The following is a 16,651-nucleotide window of genomic DNA, read 5'->3' on the forward strand; positions in this document are numbered from 1 at the left end:
GTAGACCAGCAAATGAGAGAAGGGGGCCCCGGAGATTGAGCGCTCTGGTTCCCAACCCGGTATGGACCAGGGAGTAATATTCCTCTTTGGCCCTGGATTTCGTGAAAACGGGTGTGGATACTCCCAGTTAATTGGCTAGAGTTACGTTAATAAATAATAATAAATCTGTTGTATTACAATTTGCATTAAACATTATATATACCTGCATTGTTTTATAGATATAGTTTTACATTGTATCTATGGTGACACTATCTTATTAATCCATTCAATTTCTTAAATTTTCTGTCGCTATGTCATCTGTTGGTAGTAGTTTTTAGGGGAGGCAACCAACAGCTAAGGTCCTTTGTGCCATTAGAGATGGACAAGAAAGGATTAAGGGCGGAGAGAAACCCAGCATCGGCATTAGCCTACTCTTAACTAAAGGCACCAAGGGGTCCGCAGCTTAATTAAACTTGGGGAGTATGAATACTCCAGTTGGCTGCTATAAGATGGTCTTTTCCTCTTATCTGAATTTCTTATGATGTCCTTTGTCACATCTCCCCACGGTGAGTGGGGAAGGAGGATGATGTCCTGTGGTGTCCGCTTGCGTCTGTTGGCCGATCGATCTCTTTTATTGGGGATCATCCAGGTGCCAAGAGTCAATTCACTCCAGGGATGAAGTCAGTGGGAGGTTGGTACCCTACTGCATTGGGTCGGGACTAAGCCGCTGTGTGAATAGCTGGTCTCAAGGAAGAGTCTGTCTGTGAGGGGGGAGGAGGGAAAGAAAGGTCCATTCTCCTTCGGGGTAAACCCCGGTTGTTCAACAGTTGGTCTTCGAGATGACGCTGTTATGTGAGGGATAGGGTGAGGCAGGAAGATGGAGGGGTTCGATATAAGTTTCTTGTGGTCACAGGTAAGAGATGTATTAATTGAATGTTATTGCAAGTAATGGGGAGTGAGACTGAAATATATTGTATTATAACAACTGGTCATTTTGGATCTTTTGTTGAATTATTTCCAATTGCTCTAGGGCATCTAGTTTCTTCCCTTTCCCTTTGACGTGTAGTATTTTGGGGTTGAAGTTGCATTTCTGATTGGTTTCAATTATGTCTTTCGCAACCATTGAAGATTCATCTCCTTTCTGTAGACACAGTGATTGTTTGCTCTTGTTTTGAAGTCTCTGCCTGTTTGGCCTATGTAATTAGCGGGGCAGGAGTTGCACATCAAGCAAAGCATTACAGAGCATAACTTCTTTAACCCAGGAAACATCTCTCTCCACCCGAAACTCACAACATTGTTGCAGGATACCCTACATCGGCCAACTGTCAAATAAAATAGCAAATAGATTCCCCGAATATGAATACGAAGACCTCTTTAAACATCTCCAAACTATTGAGCAATCCAAAAGAATAAGTGGAGAGAATTGGGAAAAGTGGAGTACATGAACTCCACTCCAATACCTTTGTTTTCTATACGAGTTCTAGAGTCAAAGTCTTCATCTTCTTGAAACGCTGCCATGACCACCAGGTTGTGATCACTATTTATATCTGCACTGAGGAAACTCCAACACTGCTTAACTTGGTTCTTGCCCCGTGATGTGGCAAGTAGGTAGTCAATTCACTGTATTTCAATGTCCCCCAGCATCTTCTATGTTTAACCTCTTTTCTGATTCTGCTGGAAGAGGGTGTTTGCCCGGACGAAGTTTTCCTGGTCACAGAAATTTATCAGTCTTTTTCTCCCACAATGTTTTGTTTTGCCAATACAAACTCCTCCTTCCTGGCCCTCTCTGACTACAAGATTCCAGTCTCCAAACACTATTAAGTTCTCATTCCGATTTCCTGCTCCAAGGACCTCTTCCAGTTGTTCATTTACAATTTTTTTTTCCTCTGAATGGCTATATATTGGTATAATACCCACATTAGCACCGTGTCCAAAGGCTCTCCTGACTATATCATTATAATCCTTCCTATGTATTTCCCGCACAATTTGACTCTTCTTGCTCATTTATTCTTGACTCTGATGCACACTCCTGCTAAGTTTGTAATAATGCTAAAATTCAAAATGAAACCAGTACCCACATTTTATAGCACCAGTACCCACATTTTATAGCACCAGAAGTGAATACAATATCATAATTTGCATCAATAGAGCAATACAGTCATAAAAAAGGATAAACTGGGTAAAAGAATGACTGTTATCCATTCCCATTGTCTATTTCCTTCAATATCTCTTCAACAAATGAGTGAATCCAGTTGTGGTATGCATAACCAAATGAAAGAGGTTCCAGTGTGTTCCTCCATGAAAATATGCTTGGTAAACATTTTGAGACTTCTCAGAATGAAAAATTAGTCTCTATATATATATGTATTTCTAGCATCAGAAAAGGCTAACAGTAATGTGTCAACTTTCCTATGTTTTTGAGCCTGACTTAATCTTCAGCTGAAACTCTGTAAATCAAGAGCTATGATCTTCCTGTTATCCATCACCTTACTTCAATGTGTCTCTCAGACGTTTCACCCATCATATGTACTCAACATATATGCGTGAAAGCACAGTAGGGCTCTGCTTTCCTAAAAAATTGTTCAAGATCAAAAATATGTCAACACTTTATTAAACTTTTTAAGAACCACAATGCCCATCATTATGTTACATGCAGTTACATATTAAGGAGGTACATTTAATTAATTTACAAAAATGAGTTTTCCATCAAAATTTATAAGACATGACCAGATGGGCTCCATATTGTACCACACAGCAATTACCATTTCTCAGATCTGCATCATATTCAATATTGAATACTTAATTTTTTAGTCTTTTCAAATGTACACATAATTAATTCAATAAAAATGTACAATTGGAGACCTTATAATAATAATAAACATACATTACAGTGGTAATTATCTTTGGTAATAATTACCCTGAATTAACTCATCATCGTTGATTCAGATCATTTATACAAAGAAAAGCATTATTATAAATGGTTCCAACCATTATCATTCAGTTGGTAAAAATCTGAAAACCAAAAGGATTGCCATTATTCAAACCATGAAAGATAAGTATTGTACGATTTTGACTGTAATTAATACAAAATGCACTGTTAAGTAGCTCATTTATGACTTTTCTGGAATTTTACATTTCCATTTTTGATAGGATTAATGGCATTAAATTGCTTTTTATCAGTTATACAAAATGTAGCTATAGTTACTCTTAAGCTACAACAGCAGTAAAAACTTATTATACATAAAACTTTGCATAGCTTTTGGTATAAATAAAATATAAAATTGTCAAAAGCAATACAGACATAACAACTCCTTTACCTCAAGATTTATCAAATATTACATGAAAATAAAATTTCTGATGTAAAATGTAATGCTTTTATATTAAAGTTCCTCTATGTCATGGTAGTCCACAATTCTTATTGAATGTGATTTACAAAATATACTTCCAGTTTTAATTGCAATTATTACATCATTTTTTTTACAAAAAATATAAAGCAATTGTATTAAAAGTCAGCAACTTTATGTTAAAAGTTTGCCTGATAAATTTATATCCTGCCTTGCCACTACATTGATGTTAGCCAATTGTGATAATAAAAATGGCTTATAGGAAGCTCTTTGAAGGTCACTTAAAGAGTTTCAAAGGATTAAACCTTTGAAAATTGATCACAAGTTCACACAACTCCTTCCTTTACCTCAGAATCTGATGCACTGAAATTTGTGCATTTCACTGAAGCAAGCCAGCTGATTTCGACAATCAGGAGCTGTTCTTCAAACATTCCACTCATTAAAAATTGCAATTGAAAAATAACTACTCGTAAGCATAAGTTCTTTTCCCATGCTTTGATTGGTTACCTCAGTTCTCCATGAATTCTTCATAGAGGAGTTGAGTTGTTTCTTTTGTCAATCGCATAACTTTTGAAGCTACATGAATTGATTGCATATAAATAATGATAGTTTTGAGTGAGATTACAAGAGACACATATCACATGATCACACACGGCATGGCACAGCAAAGGGGCAGGCACACTGGCACAACTGCTGCACCCCCACCAGCTGACTTGCTTTCCCCTTTTGAAGAGCTTTCACTTTCCTTCATCCGTGCCTGCAGAGAGGAGAAATGTCATTTGCCAACAAAATGAGAAAGAGCATTGATATTTTTCAAACATCAAGGATTTTTGATTTCAGAAAATATACAGTTCAGTGTTTTTCAATTGGTGGTAGATGTGCCATCCGTAGTATGGGAGGCGTTATTTGGTGGTATGTGACAAGGAAGAAAGATTTTAAAACATGAATAGACCTATTCCTGAATGAAGATGGAATACTAGGCATTTTCCACAATTTTTTTTCATTTGGTACCTATACGTTGAAACTAGATGTGCCAAAGTTGTGCCAAATCAAAAGTTTGAGGAAAATACCTAGTATTCTCCTTCATTCCAAATGAATTATTACGTCGTCAAGCCTGATGCCATTGAGTGTATTAGACCTATTCATATTAACCAGTACCTGTATATGTAAGTGAACATAGGAATTAGTGGTGCTGGGCATTATTATAGCATGACAAGTGGTACGTAATGAAAAAAGATAAAGGCTAAGACTGGGTTACTGTCTTTCAAAAATACTTTTTTTGATATAAATTTGTACAAGATAGCCACATACCCTAGCCAGTTTTCCCAATAATTTAGAGTATTGGATTCTTTTACCTACTTAGAGATTCCCAACAAGTTTTTAATGACTACTCCTTTAAGTACAAAAAAATATTGATGTATCTCTCAAATAATAAAATAATAATAAATACTTAAATTACAATAAATAATTAAATTATAATAAATAATTAAATTATAATAAATAATAAAATAAATAGTAAATAATTAAATTCTTCAATAAACTAGCATCCAACCATCAAAACTGTAGACATGAAGTTATAAAACGGACACAAAATAGGTTCATTTTTAAGATATGGATAGACTCCATGCATTTAAGTAAGAGTATGCACAACTTGTGAAACATTTTCATTAGGAAGTGAGAATCTTGGAGATGGAAGGAATAGAGAGAAGGGGATTAGGGTAGGTGAGGGTAAGTGGCATATGTACCAAGCAGAGAAAGCCTTGTTGGGCCATGTGCTCATTCACTTCTTACATCTGTTCGCTGCTGTCTTCTCCTGAAATTGGTCAGTACTCTTAACCTTTATGAGGTTAGCTAATCCGTTCAAGTTGGCCACATTGATGGCCAAGAAGGGCAAATCACCTACATCCTACATTTGCAAATCTACATGTGCAAATCTCACCCTTTCACCCAATTTAATGTCTTAATTACAAGACATGACCAGATTATGATCATGTCACACTCACTCATCTTTCCCCATAATACTGTCCCTCCCAAAACAGTCATACTGCACAAGTGCCAGGAGCTTGGGTTTGGTCAGCACATAATTGCATAGATGTAGTATACACATTTCCTAAATAACACATGTACATGAACTATAACATACATATACACATTACTTACTGTCAATACATGTCATGAAAGTGATATAGTTCATTACAAATGAAGTAATGAACTCTATCGAAATTAAAAGATTTTATACTAACATAAAATCTTTTCTTGTGGATATCAAATACTTTCACGGAGTGAAGCCTGAAACCTTAGTGTGTATTAATGAACTCTAATTTGAATCATACTATGCAGATAGGCGGAAGCTGTGAAATTTCTAAACCTCAGTAAGTTCTGCATGCATTTTTAAATCAATAAATTAATTAAATAGCCACGTGCAAGTTAATATCAAGTGATAAAAGAGCTGCACCTCTAACATACATTGACCTGACACTTCACAAAGCTGACTCCAAGCTTTATCCTTTCCATGTATATCATTAAAAGTATCCATACTTTACAGTCTTTTCGAGGAATATTATATCTATAATATTGCAGCCACTGTGAATGAAAATAATTTTTGCTTTCAAAATATGAGTAACCATACCTGCACTGGTGCATCTTTCTTTGCAAACATTTCCACTCCAGGGGGATAGTAGACTGGTGGTCCAGCAATGTTTGTAGTCTTGGGCCTATCTGGGCTTGGGGCTGCTCTTGTTCCGCCAGCCTTGGGGCCAACCCCATTACCTTCTGAAATGGGAGGAGGGGGAGATGCCACCTTTTCTTCCACTGTGTATCGAGTAGTTGTGACTGGGTGAGCCTCTGGACGTTGATGGGGGTCATTGGGCTAAAAAGAGAGAATGTTTTAGTCTCACACTTCAAAAGTTGTAAACAACGATAAAAGTGAGTGTACACAACATAAAATACAACAAAAAGGAACATATTAAACATTTTTAGTTCCAATTAAAATGAACATGGAGTCTATACAGAAAAATAAAAACACTCCATGCATACGAGTATATACCATTGACAGTATGTTCCAAGAGTAAAATAAATTTATTTAACGAGTTAATGAGAGATAACTTATTAATTTACCAATGAGTTTTTAAACTCAAATAAACTAAAATTTCTTAGATAAACTCTTGCTCTGTAAAGTCAATCATGTTGAATAACATAAGCACATTCTTTATTCTTGAACCCATTTCTTCAATACAAAGCTCTAGTGCACACTTGAAGTTCTTAGTTAATTCAAACTATCATAATTAAGCTTATTTTTATCTCCAAAGCCAAATTTCCTCATCTTTTCCCATAAACAAGAACTCAAGAAGGTACTGTATGTACTACATTTCCTTGCACACACTGAAATCTATGGGGATTATACTCACTGTTGGGTCTCCAAAGGAAGCCATAAGGTCATCCAGACGCTTGGGGGGCTGCTGTGATGATGGCAACGTATCTGTTTCGTCCACAGGGAAAGGTCTCGGAGACCTATCATTCGGTTCCGGGATCCCAGGCTGGGGCCCTCCAGAAGATGTTGTGAACTTGTACGTGACCACTGTTGTCTGAGGATTCGGCTGGGGTCTCAGCTCTGTCACCTGTTGTGGCTGCCGGGGAGTCACATGGTAAGTCAAGTGCTCGGACGGTGGCGGAGGAGCTGGAATCGGCTGTGGATGCCGCTCTGGTTGTGGGTGAGGCTCCGGCTGGTTGTCAGAATTGGGGCCAGACCCTGGGAGCTGGTATGTGTACGTTCTCACAGTTGTGGTCGTGGTTGTTCTCCTCGGACTCCCGGGCATGAGGGGGTCGTTGGGTCCACTCCTGTCATCATCCACATCATCGTGCACAGGGGTAGGAGGGTGGTGGCGGGCTGGAGATGGTGACTCATGGGTCCTGGGGATGCTGCGACCCCTGGAGGATGGAGGGGTCTGTGGTGGAGGGGCTCCAGGGCCAGTGTATGTGTACGTGCGAACTGTTGTCTGAGAGGGGGGTGGGGTTGGCTGCATATGCCGTGGTTCAGGGGAGTAGTGGATGTCTCTTGGTGGCGTTGGAGTGCCTTGGATCTGACGTGGAAGGGAATGGCGCCCAGGGGTGGGAGGTCCCTCCTGGTGGGGTCCATCGTGGGGAGAGTCTCCTCCACCATATTGGGTGTCATAGCGATAAGTTCTCACCGTGCGGGAGACGTGGCGATTCACAGGTGTGCTGTGATCCAAAGGCTCTTCCCTGCAGTGGCGAACATTGACAGTGGAGAATGGACAAAATGGCATTTGTTTCATCCAAGGGATAGCTTCAATTGAATTTTTTTCCTTTTTTATAAGTTAATTTGTTTGCATTTACATTGGGTTTGGCCAGAAAGACTATTTTTTTACAATTAGCTATCCCTTCCCTCACAAAAAAACAAAAAGGTACAGAAGCTCAGGATCCTTAAGCAGCTGTTACAAGGGAGTTAAAGCACAGAATATGAATGATTTCAATTAAAGCTTGTGAAATGGAGAACCATAGCAGACAAATGAAAACCAAGATCCATCACTTCTTATTTAATCAGATACAGTATTTAATTACCTAAGTTTGCTATTATGCATTGATCATCAACATACAAGAAATACAGTGATGCTGGCAACCATTCATTTAAAGTGTTACGACATCAAAAATTGTTTCATGAACTACTTCTCTTGGAAAGAGAATAATACCACTAAAAAAATGCCCATACCTTCACTAAAAGTTAATACAAGTATTTGTTTAGCCCAGACATGCATTAAAAAAAATTGGAATTGAAAATATTGTCCTACTAATGAAAAATGTAAGCATGAAATGCCATTGTTAAAGCAAAACATTTTTCAGTGAAGCAGATGATAAGAAAGAGCTAAGACATCTAAATAAATGCCAAATATTGGTATAAATCTAATTACAGTGTTAAGAACCTATTTATTTGCGTGCAGGGTGGCTCATTTCAATTTGCAGTTCATAGAAAATCCAAAACACATGGATGCATTGGGATGGGTTAACAAGACTACATTATTGTTTTAGGATTTGTTCTCTTCTTCAACTTTGAAAGTGTCCCAGTGAGTACCTAAGAACTCAGCAGTAAAAGCTTCTATCTCAAATGAAATTATCAATAATGCCATGTAAACCTTTTATAAAATCAGTCATTCTCGTTATTTATATCCTATTTCATGAATTATTGTGATACCAGTTTTCATAATGATTATTTTCAATGATTAAAATTTAAGAAATAGGTTATGCTTCATATTGATTTAATCAATTACTTTCCTGGAGAAGATAAATATTATCTGATTCACTAATAATTTCTGAAGTCCTGTTCCCAAGAGTTATGGTTCAAATTGATAAACATAAATTAAAAGTTATATAAAACTTGGATGCATTTTTTTATAATTATAGCATATGCTGGATATTGCTGTATCTCTGCTGTGTTTTCAAAATTTTGTGTTGAACAAGGGTTGGATTTAAAGAGCAATAATATACACATATGTATGCATATTGTGTGTTAAGGTATGCTGCAATCAAGAAAGGTAAACCAATCGCTAAACTCCATAAATTTGACCACTAATCACACTATTTGGAATCAACTTTGAAAACACAATCCACACATTCATTCAGCATGCTATAAAATATTATGAGGGATTTATTATGATGGGATGACATCTGCTTCAAATTAGGTAAAAAGAGATCAAATGTGATGCAGCCTTGTTTGAATTATGTACTCGAGTGGGGATTCATCATTTCTGAATAATTGTTGCACATTGAATTTTGAGCCAAAATTATTAAAATATTTTTAAACTACTTCATTCCAAATATTCCTCAACTTTGAATTGTATATACTTAAGTGGTAAAAATATCCTATAGATGCAGAAAAATTCTATTTTAGGCTATTTTGATACGAAATGTTTACAAGCAAAACTTAACAAGCAAGCATGCAAAAAGACTGCAATATGTTTTAAAATTCTGAATTTTTGTTTTTTGGTGGAGAAGGGAAAGATATCATGCAGTGGTATTTTAACTCTTTGGAGAAGTAGTGCCCTACTCACAGCAGGGAAGGATCAATCCCTCTTGTTCCACGGACAACCTCAGGTGGCCCTGTAACAAACAGTTAAAATATAACATAAGTTAATAATTTAGAAATTCTTCATTCAGAAATTAAAGGAGTAGTTGACAAATTTCAAAAAATAATAGTGAAAGTAAAAAATGTGGCAATTTTAAGTATTACCAATATTTTTTTGAGAGAGCAGATTACAGTTGGTCATAATTGTATATCCCAAAGCTACTAATAATAATACTCAAATGATGTACTTCTCATTAAAATTACCAAAATCCATGGTACCAGACATTAGCTACACCCTCTATACCAGTTGCAGAAAACAAAGCAGTGGAATATCTGTGCTATGAATTTAGCACATGACTAAATGGGCTGAACCTATGAAATTTAGCAATTTAATGATGAGCCACTTATTTCCTTGGGTGATTTAAAATATTTGATCACATTATTTATCATTACACAAATGTCAAATGCTGTTTAATGTTTGACAATAAATGCAGCTCTATTGATATAATCAATAATTTATCTCTTTAGATGCCATAGATATCTAAAGATAGATATATTGAATCTTAGAACACATCTTGATAGAATCAAAACTTATAAAGAGGAACTTTTAGCCAAGATAATCTCTAGTGCTTTTGTGAATCTTTATCTACTTGACTACAAATGTGGGTGGCATGAGGTTGGATCATAGAGAGGTGGTATGATAAAATATGGGGAACAAAGGCTCCTTAATATATGGATTTTTCCAACCGCTACTGTTTCTGTATAGTGCCTGGACTATTTGTCAATAGTCTGACCGCCAACATAATTTCCAAACCCCTGTTATAAGGTCATGAAAATATTTACTGGCCTCCTTACACCTATATTATTTTTTATTCAGTTTCAAACTCAACATTGGAATAATTAATTTATTTAAATGAGAAAGAAATTACCTGGGGAAGGAGATCTCTTGGATCTTCCAGTTGGACTGGCTGTCTGGGCCCTCAGAGCTGCAGCTCGCTGAGCGTGATTAAGGTCATCCAGCAAGTTATCCAACTCATTGAGATTCTGACGGAGTTGAACATCGACTTTTCCAGATCCTGAAGGAGTCCGATGCCTGCGCTGTGCTGGAGGAGTAGCACTGGGGCTGAGCACTGGAGGGGGTGGCAATGGCTGCACAGAAATGCTTTCATGCACTCCTGATCCTGAAAACAAAGGATTATATCAGTACCAAACTGTTTACTCAGGACATATCAGATGTCACCTCCATTTATTATACTGAGTCAATATTTGTATGAATTCTAAGAACTGCTTTGAAAATTATTTGATTAAAGATATAAATTAAAGGTGGAAACATGAATATTTGTAGATATATATAGCAGGTACTTTTTCTCAGGGTTTTGGATGTTACATTTTTACTACTAATTATTATCTTTCACTTCTTATTTCTATGTTGTTTTTTGCTCATTTTCAAAGGGAGTCACTTTCCTTTTCCCAGTTTCTTTTGATCTTGTGCTTCTTTTCTTAATCCCTTCTTTCTTAGACCTGGCTGTACGCAGGTACTCAATCCTCTCTCCTATATGCCTCTCCTTATCCTCTCTATCTTTGGCCTCCTCACTCTGATATCTACATAATTGTCATCCCTTCGCATGATATGACCATACCACTCAAATTTTCCCTCATGAACTTAAATATTGCCATCATTGCAACTGTAGTGGAAATCCCCTCATTTTTTATCCTGTTCAATCTCATTACTCAGCACATTCACCTTAGCACTCATAATCTCCACCCCAATCGTCTTCTTTTATTGAAACTTTTTTGATGAGCAAAGTTTCTGCTCCATGTCGCAGGCCTCACCAATATTTTATACACCTTCAATCTTTGCATTTTTGCCAACCTCCTTAGCTGTTTTTTTGTGTGAATCTGTGAGCTTGTAGTTAGGGTCTTCATTCAAAATGTTCACAGTATAATACATAAAAAATGATAACAATAATTTGCCATTACTCATCCATTCATTACTCATATAGTTATACTCAATCCATCAGCAAGAAGGACAATATTTGTGGCCATGCTTTGGCATAGTTTTTGTACTGTACTCATGTAATGGCTTGTATTGGTTGAATTATTGTTCTATTTCTTCTGCTGATGAGAAAGTTGATGTAGCCATTAAAAACATTATGATAACAAATTAATGCAACTCAAATAAAAGTTGGGATAAAATATAGTAGAAGAAATGGGTTCATGATGGGGATTTGCCAAGTTAGACAATCTACAAACTGCTATCATTGTACAGTCTGTAAGATTGGTAAATTTTGGAAGATTTCAGTTTTTCAATTTCAAAGTTTCCCAGAAATAACTTCATGCAATGTATAACGATGGAGTACAAGAACCAGAAATGTGGGAGGGACCCTGCATTTTGGACCAGAGTCAGGGTAAATCCTTTCACGCCCACTCACTCAGGAATATCAGAAAGAAGTTGGGGATCCCACATTTTCTTAAAAAATTCCAGAATTAATGGAAGGAACATATAAAATTTTAAAAAGTTGTGAATTCGATATTTTCAAATCAGAAAGATGACAAGATATTTGGGAATTCTTGATGTAAATGATATAACTTTTTGTTTTAATATCAGTGTTTGCAAGGACAATGGCCTATGGCAAGGCTAAGCAAAACTCAAAGCCATAATAAAGACCAACTTTGGTGGTACCAGTGGCATAGGCACTGATGGGGAAATGAACAAAAAAATACCTGACCAAATTCCAAGCATTTGGCTGAAAAATCAGGGCAAAGGATAGCATGCCATTGGAAAAATACAGAAAAAGTAAAGAATAGGAATATATAAGTGGTCCAACTGCCTATTTCTAAACAAGTTTTTACTCCCTGACAGTATCAGGTGGTTTGTCTACCTCTGGCATCTTGTGAAGCCACTCCTGACTTTTCATTAGGTTTTCTCAGTGGTTAAACTGACCTAAATCAACTCTACATCCTTACCCAAAGTAGGATGTAGACCCTCGAAATTTGGGTTATTAGGCAAGCACATCATGTGATACACTTTAAAATATATTTATTTTTAAAATTCCACAAACTTACTTCTAGTACTTACTTTTTAACATGCATCTTTTGTGCATCTTCTCACTGGGTGATTACACTATTACACAATTACTTCACTTTAAAAATGTTACATTTGATAACAAAATACATATACAGTACATATGAAGCATCATCATAACAATACATTTCCGAAACTTTTTAATTTTCCTTTTTCATTTAAGCACACATACAAGAACCAACAATAACACACTAACCAAAAGAGTGAATAATACAATCACTTATACTCTTATATTTTATACAAGTCCAAACCTCAATCAAAGATACATTTTTAGGTCTTGTGATGAACTACCTCAATCTTCCGCAATCAGATTTTAGATCAAGCAAGTCTGACAACTGAGCATCTGTTTGTTTGGCTTAAAATCACTACTTGTAGTCAACTTCAAATGAACTTATTATTGGCCATTTTTATATTAGTCTACATTGACAAAATATTTAAGTACATGCTTGTGATGATTGCATTTGTTTTTAGAGTAAAAATCATTATTATGAAGGAGACTAGGTAAAACAATCATCACTTTCATACGAGTAAACTTGGAACCATAATAAACAAACGTACACCTTGTAAACTTGAAACTAATCCTAGAATGAACAGGAAAGGGATTTCAACCTAGACTCTTTCAATCATATGTAATTTTTACTTCAATCTTGTTTAACATTATATTTTAATTTTTTAATATATATCTGTGGGTTGCAGTAGTCCAGGGAGTAGAGCATTGGACTACTGACCGGAGGGTTTGATTCCCGAGCAAGCCTCTCTTGGCACCTGCAGCTCCACCCAAGCTATGTGATTTTTCGGGTACCAGATCTTCCTGGTAAACTATAATTGGCACAGTAAAAGGAACCGGCCCCCCTTCTCTGATGTGTGAATTTTACACGCCGTCGGGCTTAGTGCTGGGTGAACTCTACCATCATCTACCAAACCGACCTTTGGGTTGATTACTATGTTTATGGTTTTTTCAAAATATATATCAGTAGTAAAAGTATGTCATAGATTTTGACACTCTCATAATTTTAAGAGTTATGATTTAAAATATAATAAAATATATTATTCACTGGAAAAACCCAGTTGAAGTATCTATTATATTAATAAAATGCATGTGAAATGAAAAAAATTGAAATTACAATTGCTGATTTCAGAAAAATAAAAACAACAAAAATCAATCAACTGATTGAGAATTTTAAGAGAATTATGAAATATCATTGAATTCTGCAACTTTCTACAATGCTTTCATTCCATGGAAAAACAAAACATTCACAAGAAATATGAAAGTATATAATAACTTTTATTGTTCTTTATTTTGATTCATACCTGGGTGACCTTGCTGAGGATCACTGGTGTTATATTGGTAAGAAATAGTCTTGTATGCGGTGACAGTTTTCTGTTGAGATACCTCACTGAGATTCCCAGGGCTCTGAAAATAATTAGCACACACAGACGTTAATTTTAAACATTATGTAATCCAAGCTAGTAAATTCTGTGGCAGATTTTAGAATTCTAAGGTAATAATGCCAATAGTTTTTGTTTGTTAGCATATTACTGCTTAGCTAGTTTATTAAATTTAGGCATGAGCACCATGAGGAATTTATTTAGTGATCAATGAATTTTAATGCTGTAGGGCACGGTTCTGTATAGCAAAAATAAAATTTTCATTTAAGTGATTTCAGAAAAGTAGGATAATTACTAATATACTGCAACAATTCTGAGATGTGCACATTTTATTTGTTTAGCTTTGTCAAAGAGAAACAAGGGTTACCAAAAAAGGGAGGACATAAAATTTCAAACATGACACATGAAGGTACAGCCAAATTCTTTAGGTATGCCATTCTTTTTAGGTAACTTGTCATTACAAGGCAGTCTAACTTTTAAGGTAGATTTTGGATGAGCACAGACTGATCAAAAATGCTTTTATTTGCCTCTTCTAATAAAATAACCTTGCACTAAAGACTGAATTAGATTCCTGAACCCAAAGTGGGTTCCCCACCCCCTACTCCCAAGTACTCTTTTTCTCTCTTCTCAATGTATTTATTTGTAACAATTTACTGATTTTTAACTGAGATTAACATGCACATATTATCCTTTTGTTGAATTTTCCAAGGAATATTGATATTCCACCTACAATTGACATACTGTGTAGACGTTTTACCTATGTTAGAGTAGGTGAGCCTGTTTTTGGAAGAAATTCATAGGAATCAAGAAAAATGGATGAAGAGCATATAGAGAGGCATTTGGATGAGGACTGTGGTATAGGAGAGAAAATTAATAATGTGAAATAGAGGCAGAAAAAGAAGAGGCAATTTGGATGGCATGAATGCAGGCAGAAATCATATGAAAGTTGAAGGCAAGTTTATTGGGATGCAAGTTTTAATGGGCATTTAACAAGGGCTCTGTTGTACAGGGCTTTGAATTGCAGTAGCTTTTAGATTCAAATTTAGGTTCATCAAAATTTAGGCCAAGTTTAGGTTCATCAAAAATCTAATTTGGCCGGTAAACTATTTTTAGTAATTAAATATCTGTAACATTAATCAATTAAATCAATGTGATAGGCATGAGATGAGAAATAATGAAAATAAAACAAAGGTTATGAGGGTTTTGAGGAAGAAGAAGGTTAACTTAAAAGTTAAAATAGGAGGACAAAAGCTAGAGCAAGTGAAGTCAACCATTCTTTGAAATATTTTGGACGAAGATGGTCGAAGTAGTAGAGGTGCACAAAAAAGAATAAGACAAAGAGGCTTTTACAAGAAGGAGGATACTGATGACAGGGATATTGAGTAAGAAGGTTAAAAAAAGATGAGTGAAAACTTTGGTATGGAGCGTGGGGTTTTGCATAACTCCGAAGCTTGGTAAATTAACAAAGATAATAGGCAGAGATTGGAGGCTTTTGAGATGTTTGTGTATAGAAGGATAGAAAAGGTAAAATGGATGGATAGGAAAGATAAATGAGGAAGCACCAGGAATAGTGGGAGGAGAAGAGAGTGATGTTGGTAGAAATCCACAGAAAGATGGATGGTCATCAGTGATGGAATGCTGAAGACCATAGTAGAGGTGAGGATGTTAGGCAAGTGAGGTAGGGATATGAAAATGATATGGATACTGGATGGAATGAAGTGAGATAGAAGGAATGCTAAATTAGAGAACATTTTATTTTATTTAAGTACTAGTTGGCAGGTTTTGTCTTGTTATATGATGCTGAAAATGTAGTGATGCTTAGTTTGTGCCCATCCAAAACCTGCTTAGCACAATAATATATAAATTAATAATAACACAAATGTAAAGAGTACTTCATGTGGATATTTCATCTTGATTGGCTTACCATTTGATATTCTGGGTTAATAGGGCTAGCAGCTCTTTCTGCAACAATATGTGTAGGGTTGGCAGCCATGAGGTACTGGACATTATTGAAATCACGTACCGGAGGGACTGGTTGGCCTGATTCCCCAGCAACACCATGCTGCTGGATAGTCCTTACCTATTTAGTTAAATATTAAACACTATTTTAGTATTTTCCTTTAAATACATGTCATCATTGATATGTTGATCGAAGTATCCAATTAAAACGTTACATAAACTTTTATGAATTATAAAAATTTCCAATGCAGTAAAGAAAGTGTTAGCATCCATCTATACTGATTAAATGCACTAAATAAATTATGCATAAGCATTTGATACTACTACCTACATTAAATGAAGATAATAGACACTCAGTGCTGTATTAAAACAATTCCTACATTAATTGCAGTGTACAGATCTAATGAAAATTAGGGGGGAGAGCATAACTGAAAAAAAATTGCTGGTGACTTTGATTTCTCTCTACTTTCCAATAACTTGCAAATAATTTCGTGGTACTAACAGAAATGTTTTTGATATGTGCCAATACTGATCACCATACTAATGGACTAAAAATGTGATTTTATGACATGTTTAGTTTTAAGAGTTGCTTTACACATTATAACATCTATTATTACTATAAATAAAAATGACTAAACTGATAAATAAAATTATTTTGTACTTAAATTAGTCGTCATGGCACATGATCAATCCATAACAGATGCATCCCAGCATATCATAGTCAATTTTCAAACTCAAAAGTATTCTCCAAATAAAGATTTTGTGAAAATGCTATCAAGTATCACTTAATAAAGTGTGGTTAAAATTTTGCAAGGTAGT

The 16,651-nt window shown here is 35.7% G+C and overlaps 1 protein-coding gene across 3 annotated transcripts in view; it reads right to left on the minus strand.

The window, feature by feature from the left end:
• Positions 1–2,572: 2,572 nt before the first annotated feature.
• LOC139697299 (uncharacterized) overlaps positions 2,573–16,651 on the minus strand; it is a 160,912-nt gene continuing 146,833 nt past the window's right edge. For all 3 annotated transcript variants that reach the window (XM_071595965.1, XM_071595964.1, XM_071595963.1), the window contains 7 exons: positions 15,798–15,953; positions 13,796–13,898; positions 10,329–10,580; positions 9,386–9,434; positions 6,731–7,562; positions 5,953–6,192; positions 2,573–4,080 (listed from right to left, as the gene is read on the minus strand). In XM_071595965.1, the coding sequence (XP_071452066.1) occupies positions 3,961–4,080; positions 5,953–6,192; positions 6,731–7,562; positions 9,386–9,434; positions 10,329–10,580; positions 13,796–13,898; positions 15,798–15,953 (1,752 nt within the window). In that variant the 3' untranslated portion in view covers positions 2,573–3,960. The remainder of the gene's footprint in view (positions 4,081–5,952; positions 6,193–6,730; positions 7,563–9,385; positions 9,435–10,328; positions 10,581–13,795; positions 13,899–15,797; positions 15,954–16,651) is intronic.

This window comes from Hetaerina americana, unplaced genomic scaffold (assembly GCF_022747635.1).
Source record: "Hetaerina americana unplaced genomic scaffold, ioHetAmer1.1.p SCAF_72, whole genome shotgun sequence".
Taxonomy (NCBI): domain Eukaryota; kingdom Metazoa; phylum Arthropoda; class Insecta; order Odonata; family Calopterygidae; genus Hetaerina; species Hetaerina americana.